Source organism: Mauremys reevesii, linkage group 2 (genome assembly GCF_016161935.1).
Source record: "Mauremys reevesii isolate NIE-2019 linkage group 2, ASM1616193v1, whole genome shotgun sequence".
Lineage (NCBI taxonomy): Eukaryota > Metazoa > Chordata > Testudines > Geoemydidae > Mauremys > Mauremys reevesii.
Window position 1 is genome coordinate 245,698,202 of NC_052624.1, and position 16,077 is coordinate 245,714,278.

Here is a 16,077-nt window from a genome sequence, read left to right on the forward strand (position 1 = left end):
GGTGTGATTAAATAACAAATACTTAGAAGACTGTTTTTTCTGTATCAGTAATATACCTTCAACAGGAGGTGGCGGGCATGCAACATGACAAAGAACACGGAGTGCAGTAAGAAGACCAACTCCTTCCTGGGTCATCAAACTATCAATATTCTATTAAAAAAGAATAAAGAACATATGTTACAAGGGACTAATTTTCAACAAAGATATGCTTGATACATTATACTAACCTATTTTACTAGTCTACATCATGTCAGAAAACTATTTAGGCATCACAATATATACAAAAAAAATTAAAGAGATTTTTTGTTATAAAGACAGAAGAGTCTGAACTAACTGATACGGATCATTAAAGAAAGCTATTGACATTCATTTTTCCAACTCTTCAAAAACCTGGTTCACTCTGTCTATGGGCATGACTGAAATTACCAAGTACTGATGCTCTTCAGTTGCAGAAAAAGCCCTGTCAAAATTTACAAACATACAATACTCTAGGAAAAAACACTTGAAACTGTCGCACTAAATTCCGTATGTCATCTTCCATCACAGATAACTGCCAGGTTGTTAGCAACTTTTAAGACTGCTTCCTCTTACAAAAATCAGCCTACTCCTTCCTTCTATTTCAATGGCATCACAATCTGCTATGGAAGTCACAGACTTTTCAAATGTTGGACTGAGACATCAAGAATGGAAGGACAAATTGATTGCATGGGCAAAAGCTTCTAATGTCACATTCTCAAACAAAGTAACATCTGTATCAAAAATTTTACTAACCTGTTTAATATATTCAATGAGATTTGGGATACAATTAATTTCAAATCTAAGATTTTTCAAAGGTTCAAGCCACTTGCAGAGCTCTAAAAAACAAGATAATATTTTGGTGAACAGAAAAGTCAAACTAGAATTGTATTTGTTTTATAAATCCATGCTTTAAGAATAATTTAATTGATACAGACAATGCTATGCACTTAGATGAAAATTTGATAGGTATCAGCCATAGTATGAATTATAAACAGAAAGGATTTTAATGATCTGCATTAACATGAGGAAGAAAAAAAAATTCACATTAAGGCAGGACATGCATCTGATTTGAATGCTGTCGTATTCAGCTCATGCAAGTTTGGTGCTGAAATGATTTTTTGGCATATGACCATCTTGTGGATAATCACCTTCTAAATGGAATGAAAGTGAACAACTGGAACACTGCTAGATTGGCAAGGCATTTTCCCTTTCTAGTAATTTTTTGGGGGAAGTCCCTAGTGAAGAGATTTCTTCTAGAAACAATATCAATATGTTATTATCTGTCAGAAACACTCCTGTCCCTATTTTCATTACTCCTACTCATACACGTAAACAATTTGTAAACATCACTTTGCATGTAAAACTAAATTATAATTTTTTTTCTTATTTATTTTAAATTAAATACACACACCTAAAGAAAATCTCTCATGGACTCTAGGGGCCCTAATTCCCTTTAAAAAACACAATGCCAAAGCCATTCAGAACCAAAAAAGCAGCACATTCCTCTCACGCAGAGAGGCACATAAAATAGGTAATTACAAACCAAATCAAAATCTCCTGCTCCTTAAATGCCCAACTGAACCCCATCCCCAGCCACAGGGCGTTCTCCATCAAAGTTCCTCAACTCTGGTGTTCACTCCCCTCCTTGGTCCACAACAACCTAGATTTGCCAACCTGCCAGTTTGGAGGTTCAGAGGTGGAACAGATGGAAGCTGAAGAATGGTTTATGTAGGATTTCATGATGTGACTGGGTAGAGTGGCATCCCTCTTGGGCAAAAGGCTGGTAATTGGAAAAACTGATGAACAGAAAGTTTTGTATTGAAAATTTTTTGTTTCTAGTAGTGCATTTTAATGTTTGGAGCGGGCCCAGAGTTCTGGGCTGGTGGGAGAAAAGTTAAAAAAACAGCCAAAGTAAGAATCAGCCACTGACTCCCTGTTTTTGCTAAATCTTCCCTTCCTAATTATTTCCAACAAAGAGTGCAAATTTCCCACAATTATCTGATATTCTTGGTAATGAATATTACATAAAATATAAACTTGGAAAGTATTCAAGTTGAAGAACTCATATTAGTATAACAGAAAAAATTATACATCTTTTCAATGACTCAGCCTAATCATACACAGCTAAAAAGGGAATTTCATTATACCCATTATCAAAACCAGATGATCATGAAGTACTAATTACCAACATACAAAAAAAAATTCTATACATTCCGAACAATTCACTTGATAATGACACATACTGTACCTTGCAATTTGGTGTTATTTTCATCTGCCTTACAAAGCTTCAATAAAGGCGCTGAGTACTGTTCCAGCATTTGGACATCACTGGAAGACTGAACCACCAGCAAAACAAGTATGCATGCATAATTATATGCTACCGACTTCTTGGACTTGGAATCACTGAAAGAAGGATACAGGATTTTCCTCTTAAATTCTAGGCTAGCACACTGGATACTTGATAAATTTTTTCACTCCTGAGCCTTTATGAATCTGCCTGCAGAACTCTATCTTCATTACAAGTTCACCTACAGAATTTTCATACTGTGGAATAAAATCACTCTCTTTATAGTAGTTTTTGAAAACTAAAACAATTGACAAGAGCTCAAAATATAATTAATATCTGGTCAGTTTGGGTTTTTTACAGTAATTGCTACTTATATAGTTTAGACATTTCTTATGTTTCCCCTTTTGAAACTTCAGTACTCAAAAAAAGGGAAATGGATGGCATTGGCTATATTCAAGCAAGCAGAGAGTATATTTTCTTACGCTGCTTCACCAGTGCTATTCAAGAAAGGAATAAATAAATCTGCTCCTCAAGTCATAAGTCTCTCCAGAAAAACATAGTGACAACATTTTCAAGATTTGGGGAAACTTGTAATGTGGAAAAAAAAAATCATCTCTTGTACTGTATAGTCCCCAATCAGGAAAGCCACGGCAAAGAATGAGTTTCAGCTGGCAAGAAATGTTAGACACAACAAAAAGGAGTTCTTCAAATATGTCAGACAAAAAAGAAAGACCAAGGATGGTGTGGGTCCACTGCTCAATGGAGAAGGAGAACTGGTAACAGAAGATGATAGGAAAGCAGAGCTGCTCAATGTCTACTTTGTTTCAGTCTTCTCACAAAAAATAACGTGATCGGACAACTAGTGAAATTACCACAGACAATACAGGGGAAAGGATGCATATTGGGAAAAGTAAAGAACATTTCAGAGACCTTCTAACCAATCTGAATGAATTCAAATCAGTGGGGCCAGATGCTATTCACCCGAGGGTACTGAAGCAATTAGCTGAAAAAACCTCGGAGCCACTGACAATAATATTTAAACTCATGGATGTCAGGAGAGGTCCCAGAAGGCTGGAAAAGGGCTAACATAGTGCTCATCTTTAAAAAGGGGGGAAAAGAAGAGTCAGGGAACAGCCTGACTTTGATTCCTGGGAAGCTAAGAAAAATGTTTAAAACATTCAATATGTGAATACCAGAATGAAGGGGTGACCACTAGCAGCCAGTATGGATTTACTAAGAACAAATCATGCCAAACCAGCTTGATTTCCTTCTTTGACAAAGTAACTGGTTTGGTGGATAGGAGGAATGTGGTGAACATAATATACCTGGACTTCAGCAAGGCTTTTGACACAGTTCTACAGGACATTCTGATAAGTAAAACTGAAGACGTGCACTAGGTGGAACTACCATTAAGTGGATACATATAATTAGATAAAAAACAACCGCAAACAAAAAGTAACTATTAATGGAATGATGTGTGATGGAGGGAGGTCTCAAGTGGGGTTCCACGGGGATCTGTTCTGGGTCCAGTCTCATTTAACATATTTATTAATTACCTGAATGTAGGAATAGAGAGCATACTGATCAAATCTGCAGATGACAGAAAGCAATGGGGGTTGCCAACACTTTGGAGGATAGAGATAAAATTCAGAGGGATCCTGATAAATTGGAGAACTGGGCTATAGACAACACAATGAAATTTAACAAAGACAAATGTAATGTGCAACACTAAGGGAAGAAGAACCAAATGCACAAATGCAAAACAGAGGATAACTGGCTTGGTGGCAGCACCATTGAGAAGGATCTGGGAGTTGTGGTGGATCACAACCTCAACATGAGTCAGCGATGCAATGCTGTTTCAGGGAGGGGGGCAATTTTAGGTTGCATTAACGGAGGCATAACATGCAAGTCACGGGAGCGGATAGTACCACTCTACTCGGCACTGGATAAGCCTCAGCTGGTCACTTTTGGTCACCAATGTATAGAGAGGTTGTAGAGAAACTGGAAAGATCCAGAGATGAGCGACAAAGATGATCAAAGGGATGGAATGCAAGCCATGTGAGTAGGGCCCTACCAAATTCACAGTCCATTTTGGTCAATTTCATGGTCATAGGATTTTTAAAATTTTAAATTTCATGATTTCAGAAATCGGGGGGAGGGAGATGTTTAGTTTGGAAAAGATTAAGGGGGAACAAAAAAAACAGTCTTCAAATACTTGAAAGGCTGCCATAAAAAAAAAAAAAAGATGGAGAAAAGTTTCTCTCTCTTGCCACAGAAAGCAGGACAAGAGACAGTGGGTTCAAACTACAGCATAACAGATTTAGATTAAATCTCAGGGAAAAAATTCCTAACTGCAAGGACAGTAGGAGAAGGAAACAGACTGAGGTTGTGGAAGTTCCTTCACTGGAGGTTTTCTAAAGGAACTGGATAGCCACCAGTCTTGAATGGTTTAGACACAAAAAAACCTGCAACTTCACAGAGGATTAGACTAGATGACCCTTGCTGTCCCTTCTAACCCTACGATTCTATACCTGGTTTCACAAGCAAACTGTAAGCCTGGATAAAACACTGCTTAATATTTCGTAATTTTCTTTAAAAACTGACCAATAGTGAAACAACTAAACATTTTTCTTGAGGACCTATATAGTTTCTATGCTAACAGATATTTGATTACAAAAGATGTCTGCAATTTCTATGCTGTAATTCTATTTTGAATCCATGGTAATTCTGCAAAACCATCAAAGCATAAGGTTTTCTTTTGTTGTCTTCTACGCCATCTATTTCTTTACAAAGGGGACAGCTAGTATATGCAAATAAGGAGTAAACACAAATATACAATTACCCTAAAGCTTCTTTGGAATAGTATTCCATTAAAGTAATAAGACTTTGGAGGTTCTTCTCAAGGCTGAACACATGAGCTACAGCAAATCTTCCAACAGGGTTAAAAGTAATCAGGTAAAGGTTATGAAGTGTTCCCAAGAGGTCCGAATGGTCAGTTTCCTCACTGGCTGTGCACCGCTGAAAATGGCAGAATAATTCTGAAATACACTGCAATGTCTGTGTTGAATGCAGGAGCCACAAGGCAAATGCATCATCACTGGCACCATCTGATTGGAGACCTTCTTCTTGATCTGGATCAGAAAACTGACACAGCGCCCTAATCAACAGGTTTGTTGCTTCATACTCAGACAGGAAGAAGAGGAGACCTTTTTGTGACTGTCCCAGGAACTTCAACACATCTCTGACAGCCTGAAGCACACCAGGATGAGCACTTGTTATTGGAATGGATAGTAGCAAGGTGATAGATTCCAAGAAATGGTGACTATGAAGGTATCTGCAGAAAGGTAAAACAGAAGTATCTGTAACATATGATGATCTGGATACATAGAACATTGACAGAAAATAGATCCTCTGTATCTTAGCCTATATTTTGGACCATCAGAATTTATTCTTTTGTATATTATGAGAAACCATATATTAACCATACTTCATGATTAAGTAGCAGAATTCTGAGCCTTTTTTCCACAATGTAATTATTGTAACTATGTAATGAGGAGTAAATCCCCATTGAAATAAATAACATACACAATAAAATCACACATTGAACACCACCACCACCAATGAGCAAAAACTTTAATTTTTGGAATAGTCTAAATTTTTAGGACTTGAATCCTCAACCTTAACTTTTTAATACTGCTAGTTCTTGAACTTAATTTCTCTTAAAAAAAAAAAGAACAAAACACAACAACTTCTTTAGGATTCCATCTCGGGGGTTTTTTGTACATAGAGATGGGCTTTAAAACGCATCTTTTGCAATATACAGACACCCTGCCCATTCAGTCCTTGGTCACTTTGCTGCAGATGCCAAAGATGACAGTGAAGGATTTTGAGATACGGATGCTTGTCCACAGCAGGAACTAGTCTCAGCCCATCAAGTGCAAGCTCTTCTGGGGAAGGGATTGTCTTTTTGTTAAATGTTTGTACAGTACCTTGCATAGTGGACCCTAATCCACAAATGGGGCTCGTAGGTGCTACCATAATACGACTAATAAATAGTAAGACGGTAACAACTTTGGGTTAGTATTAACATAGGCTGAACTAGAAACAACAACATAATTGCAATCCCATAAGCCATCCAGTACTCCCAAAAGCTTATTAAAGCAATATGTAAGCCTCCATTAAAGCTATATTAGCAAAGTGAAAAATCTAGCGTAATGTTAGTCATTGCTTTACTCTATTGTGTATGTAGTTCACAAAACATGCATAGGTACCAAACTGAAAAAAGAACCCAGTTCTGGTACCCAAAGCTGGTATCAAAAGTGAACCACAGCTATCTTACCTGAAAAGGACTGGATATGGATCATCCCTTTCTGGGGGTCCTGTAATGCGTGCCATTGTTGGAAAAGATTTTACTGGTGGCTGAATCATTGTATGTGGTGCAGTCTCCATCAAATGAAAGATTTCATCTAAGAGGCTAATAAGTTTTTCTACTTCTCCTTCACTGATATTAGAAGATTCCAAAAGATGATCCATATCCATAGGTGCCTCCACATCATTTTCATATTCTGGGTTGGTTCTCTCAAGTCCAAGGTCTGGTTCCTGCTCAGACTCCATATGATTAGGAAGGGGAGGAGTGTTCTCCGCTAACTGGTCACCAAGCTTTTTAATGTCTGACAGAATCTCATAGAAATGGCATTTCTGCAAAATTGCAGAACCTGCAGTGACTACTCTCACAGTCTGATCTAATAGTATGAGCTCCAAGAGTTTCTGATAACCACTTTTTTCGTGTATCTCTAACCCACCTCTTAAAAATATTTCCATTCCCTCAGTCATGCTGATAACACTATCCAAAGCTTTAAAAGCATTAAGTTTAAGGGAAGATGAAACATGATCTGCAAATAACAATTCAAATAATGCATTAATAACTCCTGAATGCAAGAGTCCCATGATTCCTTGAGTCCCACATTCTGCTAGTGATGACACCAATTTTGTTCCAGCTTTAAGCTGTCGGACATTCAAAGCAATAGGCTGCCTGAGAGCTACCTGCAAGTTTAAAGCCTGCATTGTCCAATCTACTAATTGGGTAATATAGTCCTGTGTTGTGTTCTTCACTTGCAGGTAGCTTAGTCCTTTTGTTATTAAATTTGGAATTTCTTCTAAAGCTGTGACCCACTTTGCACCCCTTTCTTCCTGATATAATTCCAGGAGTTCATTTAGCTTAACTGAGGCTTCTACTGCCCCTGAATTTTCCTTGTCTGGATCTTGATCCTTTATCTTACCAACTTCAACCTCAAATATGGTCTTGTAAGGACAATTAAAGTACAAAAGAGGTCCAAGCTCTCTTTCATAAGGCTCATATGTCACAGGTGGCACTGAGGCTAGATCCTCAGGAGTATATTCAATATCAAAGCTTGGATACTTAAATGTTTCACGTTCCAGATCAGCAATTCCATCTTCATCACTTGAAATCTGCTCATAGCCATCATCACCTGCAAAAGAGTTTTAAGTTTAATTTCATAAATAAATCAGTTACATCAAGCCCAGTTTATGAACTTCAGAGAACTACTCAATGTACACCGCTACCCTGATATAACACAGTCGTGGGGAGCCCAAAATCCCTACCACGTTATAAGTGAAACGCCGTTATATCGGGGTAGCAGTGGCAGGGCTGCAGCGGTGATTTAAAGAGCCCGGGGCTCCGGCCACAGGGAGCCCCAGGCCCTTTAAATCACCGGTGGAGTCCCGCTGCCGCAGCCCCAGGGTAGCAGCAGCAGGGCTCCAGCAGTGACTTAAAGGGCCTGGGACTCCCCGCAGCAGCAAGAGCCCCGAACCCTTTAAAGCGCTGCCCGAGCTCCGCTGCTGCAGCCCTGGGGTAGCGGCAGCAGGGCACCAGCAATGATTTAAAGGGCCCTGGGCTCCCCGCAGCAGCCAGAGCCCTGGACCCTTTAAAGCGCCGATGAGCCCCGCTGCCGCAGCCCCAGGGTAGCAGCAGCAGGGCTCCGGCAGTGATTTAAAGGGCCCTGGGCTCCCCGCAGCAGCCAGAGCCCTGGACCCTTTAAAGCGCCGCCGGAGCCCCGCTGCTACCGTGCTATATGCGAACCCGTGTTATATTGGGTCACATTATAGCGGGGTAGCAGTGTACAAAAGTAATATACAAATTTCTATTTGGAAAATATAAAATATCCAAAACACTGAAAGATTTCTTTCTACTACTATACTTGGAAGTCAAAATTAGTAGACTACTCTTTGTCACAGCATGGCTGCAGCACATCCATGAAGAAGGAAGCAAAGAGCCTGTTTACTAGAGTGAGAAATCCAATCATAAAATGATAGTTCTAGACAACATTATGTAACAGCAGCAGCATATATCATAATTACTCTTTTAAACATCTCTGATTATGAAAGGCTGATACAATAAGCTGAACAGCTGCTAAAAGTCTCTCCCTGATAATTTTATTCAGGCTTAAAAAAAATCTTTCCATAAATCTAGTTATCTCGTCCTTCTTAATGTTCATTGCTTGGCTGCTCTTCCCTGCTGGAGTCCCTATGAGCCAACAGAATTCCTTTGTATTCTTTGAAATGCTGACATTCTATTGGAATGTTGGCACATTGGAACAAACCATAGCAGGTCCATGGAGCAGCAATGGAAGGGTGTCTTGCTCCACACACGTGACAAGTTAGGCATCAGTGAAGTGGTTAAACAATTTTCAAGGCTGAGAAGCATGAATTATTTTGGGTCAGATAGGCATATATTAATTGGTCACTTTCCTGAGAACACAAGGGGCTTCTTGGGCATTGGTGAATATCAACCTTCCCTTTTCCTTTCCATATATTTTCACATATCCTTGAAAATTCAGTCTAATTCCTTTCCAAAATATTCAATCCTCCATCATGTAATTATAAAAGTTTGTTACTGTGGTATCAGTCACGGGCAGTGGAGTTTGGGCAGGTTTTATTTGTTTTTCAGGGAATATTGGGCGGGCTATATTTTAAGAAAATAAAGATTATTGAGTTGTCATAGCACAGGGTTTAATACCAGCTATTTTGAAACTTACTTGTTCATTGAATTAATTTGGTTATTTATCAAGTAAAAGGTGCAAGATAGTATAGGTAAAGCACACATACACCTTCACAGTTACTGAGATAGAAGAATCGGATTTTTTATTAAAAAATAATAATTTACATTTATAGGGCCTTTCTTCCACATTCTTTACAAATTGAGAAAAAGACAAGCTGAGTGACTTGCCCAAATGTCACACAATCAAAGCAGTGATAGAGGCTAGGATAAGAATCAGATCTACTCACTCCGAGTCATCTGCTTTAATCTTTTGACTCCACTCCCTCAAAAAATTCTATATCAGTAGTCATTTCTATTTGTGTATATTACTCACCTTCACCCTCTTCCTCCTCCTCACCTTCCTCTTCTTCATCTTCCTCCTCCTCCTCCTCCTCGTCTTCTTCCTCAGGAATACTCTCTACTGTATGGCCATCCTCCTCGTCCTCTTCCTCATCTTCCTCAACATCCACATCTTCCTCCTCATCCTCCCCTTCTTCTGGCTGCTCCTCCTCTACCTCCCCTTCATCAGAGTACTGGCCTTCTTGGTGAACGGATGTTCGATCAGGAGAAATTGGCTCAAAATAGTCCTCCCTGTGATCAACATCATCTTCCTTTTCCCCAGCCACTGAAAAAGTAAGGGATAAATCTCATTATTACTAAACCTAGTAGTTAACAATGTTTACAGATTTTGTGGTGTGAAGAGTTAAATTAAAAAAAAAATTCAAAAAGCATTCAAATGCTTTTACTTAACATTCACTACAATTATTTATCTTATTACAATTGTATTTACATAAACAGTTCTATGCACTTTTAATCCATAGTAAAAATGCATAGACTACTACTATACTTTGATTCTGTAGTCCTTATGCAGGAAAAAAATTCACTGAAGTCCATGGAAATTTTGCATGGGATACAGAGTGCAGGATCAGGCACTACACGGGTCTATATTTAATGTTTCAAATGTTTACACTGAATATAGTTATTGAAAATGGTACATCAGAACAAGGGGTTCTCCTACCAATCCTACACCTGCATTGCTTTTCCTAAAGAGCATAGAATATCAGGTTTGGAAGGGACCTCAGGAAGTCATCTAGTCCAACCCCCTGCTCAAAGCAGGACCAATCCCCAGACAGATTTTTGCCCCAGATCCCTAAACGGCCCCCTCAAGGATTGAACTCACAACCCTGGGTTTAGCAGGCCAATGTTCAAACCACTGAGCTATCCCTTCCCCCCACAATGAATCTGTCAACATCAATGAGAGCAGAAAGCTCACCTACCACTAGGTAACATGGTAGGCCTTTTTCCCCTCATTATCCACTGCTGTGCAGTAGACAGAGAATAAGAATCTATATTAGCTATACCTGTCACAGGCATGGGCTCATCTTCATCATCATCAGGAGGTGGAGGGCCTGGAGGAGTCCTTGGTCCCCTGGGCTGTGGTCTTGGAGGGCTCCCATTGAACTGATCTTCTTTCTCCCCATCAACTATATTTTTGTTTTTCGAAAAACAAAAAAAATTATTTTAGGGGAGAAACATAGAAAATGTAGCACATTTTACAATGTAGGTGCCAACCTTGATAAGGAAGCACCCCTCATGTAGCATATGCACCTTCATCATGCAACATCTAGGGGGAAATGTTCACTGGAAGGTGCTCTCATGCTGAAACCACCCTTGCTGAATCACCCAAAAAGATTTAAAGCCACCGGGTGAATTAAAAACTAACAGAAGCCACTGCTTATGAACAAAGACATTTCTTACAGAAACACTGCGTTCAAGATTCATTTTAGAGGTTTTTTTAAATCATAAGTTACAGTGAAGATTTGTATTTACTTAGCCACTTGATTATTTGCTTTCAACGTGTCTAGTAATACTATAAATCTACCATGACTAGTTAAAATTATTTAAAATCAAATTTTAATCTGAAGCTGAATGTTTATAATACAATAGTTATATTTCTACAGTAAAATGATTAAAGATCTGAACAGTGCAGTTCTCTCCCTAATTCTGAAACCATTACTGAGGCAGAAATGGAAACCTGTTCGTGACTGCTGCACAGGGCCACTCTACTTCTGGTATGATCACAGTCGCTTTTTAGCAACCTGAGAGTCACAAACAGAAGGCTAAGTAAAAGGCTTTCCTTCGTGTCTTTTAACTACTGCTTTGTTCATTAACTCTCAGTTTTGGAAGCAGTGATTTTAGTCACCAACACTTTTACTTAAAGTTTAGCTCATGGGAAACACAAATTAATTTACGTCTTCAGCTGCACCCTTTCATCAAGTACCTTGTGTTAATCAAAGTCACTTGCTCTCACTAAAAGCATTAGAAAAAGAAGAGGAACTTGTTAAGAAATATTCTATATAAAACCTACAAAGAGATAACATGGAAAAAGACAAAAATTTACAGCTGGATAATTAAGCCCAATGAAATCTCAGAATATGAAGATTACCCTTTAGCCGCTAGGATAATTAATTTTAATGAAAAAACTTTTGCTGTCCTACTTCAGATGATTCTGACATACTTACCATGTTTTGGGTTTCTTTTCAAACCTGGTTGTTGCTGGGGAGGAGGAGGTGGTGGTGGAGGGGGTGGAGGAGAATCTCTGTCATGACTTATTACCCTATCAACTGATCCATATATTGCTAATGTCAGACAATTGTACCAGCCTCTTAGGACCAATCCATCAGTGTTGACCTAGTTTGTAAAAGAAAAAGCATCTTTAAAAAACTCAAAGTGAATTTGAGGCTCTTTACTTCATTTTAAATTATTAGTTCTGTATCGGTATATGCTTAAAATACACACAAGAAAAACTGCAGATTAATATATTTTATATCTCTTCAAGGTTTTGAAATATTAACATATTGATTATACCACATGAATAATTTTACAACAAAAAGAATTCATTATAACACGCTGTCAAAGCCACTAAATCCAGTATATTAAAATATTCACTGGGGCGGATAGCACTGGAATGCATCAGACAAACCTAACGGATATGCTCAGATGTGGGCTACAATCATCAATAACAATTCTGGTTTGTAACTGTGAAAAAATTATTAAATGACTTAAATAAGAGCTTTATGTAGCTCAAAAGCTTCTCTCTTGCACCAACAAAAGTTGGTCCAATAAAAGATGTTACCTCACCCACCTTGTTTCTCTAACAAATCAGTACTGATATGCCTCTGCATTAGTAATAAGTAATCTGAAAGGAAAAAGGCTAAACCCTCTTTATTCTTCACATAGTAGTATACTCGTGATGTTTGATTTAGTGTTTTCCAAATATGCAGACTGAGACCAGAGACCAGACATGAAGTGGTTTGGCTCTCTCAAAATGAAGCAACCCTGTTCTCAAACCCCTTCCATTTCATCAATCAAGTCAAATTCTGAGGTGAACATCCACCAAGATGGCTGCGATCACCCAGTTCATTGTTATTAGTGAACTAAATAGGAGCTGTTGAGTGATCAACACTTTTGAAAATCTAGCCACTTACTTGGAACATAACTTTAGGCTACTTTTTAAAATCATGGCTCTAGTGCAGGGGTAGGCAACCTATGGCACAGGTGCCGAAGGCGGCACACGAGCTGGTTTTCAGTGGCACTCACACTGCCCAGGTGCTGGCCACTGGTCCGGGAGGCTCTGCATTTTAATTTAATTTTTAAATGAAGCTTCTTAAACATTTTAAAAACCTTATTTACTTTACATACAACAATAGTTTAGTTATATATTAGAGACTTATAGAAAGAGACCTTCTAAAAACGTTAAAATGTATTACTGGCACACAAAACCTTAAATTAGAGTGAATAAATGAAGACTCAGCACACCACTTCTGAAAGGTTGCTGACCCCTGCCCTAGTGTATTATACGATTGAACTGTATGGACTAGCTTAGAATATGAGCTCTCCAGAATAGGGTCTTCCCCTACAACTGCTTGCACAGTGCTAAGCACGCTAAATAGCAGCATCATGGTATTCAAATAATAGCCACACAGGAAGAAGAAAAACATTGAAATTATAGCATAAATAGGTACAATTATTACCTTTGCATTGGGTCTAAATATAATTGAAGAGTTCTCATCATATTCAAGGCTGTTAAACAAAACACAAACTTATTTTTCAATGTTTAACAAAAGTCCTTTACACATAAAGTATGGACATTTCTGTACATGACCCTTTAATAATACCTTATTTTCACCTTAAGTGAAAGAAAGAACGAGACTTCAAGCCAGTATCAAAACACTATACAATATCTAGGTTTATCAACTTAGGAATGTAAAAAGCCCAAAGAACTTTCAATATACATCAACATTAAAGGGATACTGTCAGTTAAAAAATCACGGTTGGGATCTTCTACCCAGACCCTGTAAGTATAGATCTCTCTCCCCTAACACAATGAATGAAGAGGGGGGCAACTAGGGTTCATGCTAGGGAAAGAGTAGAAAGAGGCAAATATGGAAGCATAGATGGGCAGGCCTGGATGTACATGTATCCTCTAGTCTCAAAGATTTTCAAGAATAGATAAATTCTACAACTGTACTATCTTTTCTGCTGAGCCATCTCCCCTCACAGAAATCTTAAACAGATCCACAAACAGGGTGGGGTCATGGTGGAGGGAACAGAAACATGCTTGCAAACAAATAATTGTGAACTTTTGTTATTAAGGGTGTTTACAAGTAAGGGCCCAATCCTAGAAACACTTTTTACTAACCATAACACTTATTAGCTTTAGTAGTCCCATTACAGAGAACAGGGCTACTCAGTGAAGTAAGTATTATGTCCACTAATCACTATCAGACCCTAAATCTTTATTTTAAAAAATAAGAAACTCCTTTGGAGATTTAACAATACTGTGCTGAATTTTTCATTTCTACACACCAGTAAATGCAGCACATTCTTCTACAGAAAAACATTCAGTGCTATGCAAAAAAAATCATGAATGTATGAAGTACATGAATTCGCAAATTCTTACCTTCCCAGCCTGTCAAAAACAGGGGCACTTGGCTTGCTGACATTGTTGAAAAACAGGTCTAACTGAAATGTATGTGGGGATGTCTCTCTGGTGATAGAACAAAGGCAAAAATTAATCCTGTCAGGCTTCACTTAACCAAAACAAATAAGACCTGAAATCTCTAAGATGGTATTGTTTAAAACCTGAAAGAAAATATTAAATATATATATATATTGCATATTCAGTGAATGCATAAGCACAGGCTACCTTCCTATATTGCAGTTTTTAACTCTGATTCCCACGTCCCAAACAAAATGCAAGGAATGGGCATCTGAATATTTTAAGACTTACCCATAAGCTCTATTGTCAGGCAAACTTGTGTGAGCTCTTACTCCTGGAGGAATGACACGTACTTCATTTATGTAAACCACACATGGAAAACGAACTACATCTATATTGGTACTTTGCTAAAAACAAAGAGCAAACAAAAGTCATTAAGCTTGAAAAATACTATATTGTTTTTACTTTACATGACAACTTATTTATGTACCCTCTATTTAAAAAAGCACAAACTTAAAAAGGACAATCCTGATAATTTCTTTAACTTCTTATTGTGACAACACCTAAGATTAATGTAATTGAAAGGGTTGAGAAAATCTTTTTTTTTCCAGTTTGTACATTTCTTAGCTTGTGTATAGAAAGTTTCATTGTTTCCCCTACAGAATTATTTCCCTTTTTATTTGTGAGGACCTTTCAAACAGCAACAAGAGGGAGATACATTTCGAAAATTATAGTAAAGACAAAAATTGACAGAGGAACTGAAGCTACTTTCAAAATTCACTAATTTTCAAGTGGACAGTGCCACTTTAAACATTGCCAAGTTTATGATTGTAGAAGAAATAAAATGTGTTCTAATTTTAGATATCAGAAGGTTATTTTATTTTTTTAAGAGCAGCTAACACTGTTGGAGATATTAAAGACTACAGCCAGAATTTTGTGAGAGCAATGCAAAGATACTATTTAGTGCTGACTTTTCTACCTCTGCAGCAGCATATGAAAACTTTCAGACGCTTTAGACATTTCTGCTGACATCATATAAATCAGGGATGGCAGAGACTTTTCAGGCCATTCAAACACCAGGACTTAGATATGTTTGCACAAAGAAAGATATAAACAAAAACTGAGCTGTGATGGCTTCCAATGTATTAGAAATTGAAAAATAATCAGAGTTTATCAAAGTAAAAGACACTGCCTCAGCAAACACTGATCATTGAAAGTCTCCTTTCACTAACCTGTATATATCCTCATGAGACACATTTATAAAATAGAAAAAATATATTTATCCGTAAATATCAGACAATGTGCAAGGAATTAAATTGTGTCTCTTACACATGAGCAGTTACTTTCCCTGAAGCTCATGATCACATTTCTCATTAGAACAGCTTAATACTATATATCCACTAGCCGGCCTATAAATTAACTACCTATCAACACATTCTAAAAAGTGGAACTGCAGTTAAAAGATTTTTAAGACAACAGGAACAAAGGGAAACTAGATAGCTCATGAGACTGCTTATGGGATACAAAATCTTTCACTATTACATCATCTGTTCAAATCAAACTCTGGTCATTAGTATCTGCTGACTTTCCAGCAATCGATGTGAAATGAATTCATAGCCTCATTCAAGTTTCTAGAGAACAACCACACTGCACAAAGCCACCACTATAATTGAATTCCTTGTAGGAAGTCTTATCAGAAAAGCCAAGGATTAA

At 37.9% G+C, this 16,077-nt stretch overlaps 1 protein-coding gene across 5 annotated transcripts in view; it reads right to left on the reverse strand.

The window, feature by feature from the left end:
* VIRMA (vir like m6A methyltransferase associated) overlaps nucleotides 1-16,077 on the reverse strand; it is a 36,998-nt gene that overhangs the window by 14,853 nt on the left and 6,068 nt on the right. For 4 of the 5 annotated variants that reach the window (XR_005593507.1, XM_039522079.1, XM_039522077.1 and 1 more), the window contains exons 2-12: nucleotides 14,656-14,771; nucleotides 14,326-14,412; nucleotides 13,397-13,445; nucleotides 11,885-12,053; nucleotides 10,724-10,846; nucleotides 9,697-9,987; nucleotides 6,645-7,794; nucleotides 5,148-5,639; nucleotides 2,267-2,421; nucleotides 772-854; nucleotides 57-150 (exon numbers count right to left, since the gene is read on the reverse strand). Coding sequence is in view for 4 of the 5 variants with exons in the window: in XM_039522079.1 (XP_039378013.1) it covers nucleotides 57-150; nucleotides 772-854; nucleotides 2,267-2,421; nucleotides 5,148-5,639; nucleotides 6,645-7,794; nucleotides 9,697-9,987; nucleotides 10,724-10,846; nucleotides 11,885-12,053; nucleotides 13,397-13,445; nucleotides 14,326-14,412; nucleotides 14,656-14,771 (2,809 nt within the window). In the remaining variant the exon portion in view is untranslated. The remainder of the gene's footprint in view (nucleotides 1-56; nucleotides 151-771; nucleotides 855-2,266; nucleotides 2,422-5,147; nucleotides 5,640-6,644; nucleotides 7,795-9,696; nucleotides 9,988-10,723; nucleotides 10,847-11,884; nucleotides 12,054-13,396; nucleotides 13,446-14,325; nucleotides 14,413-14,655; nucleotides 14,772-16,077) is intronic. The other variant, XM_039522078.1, reaches the window with a different exon arrangement.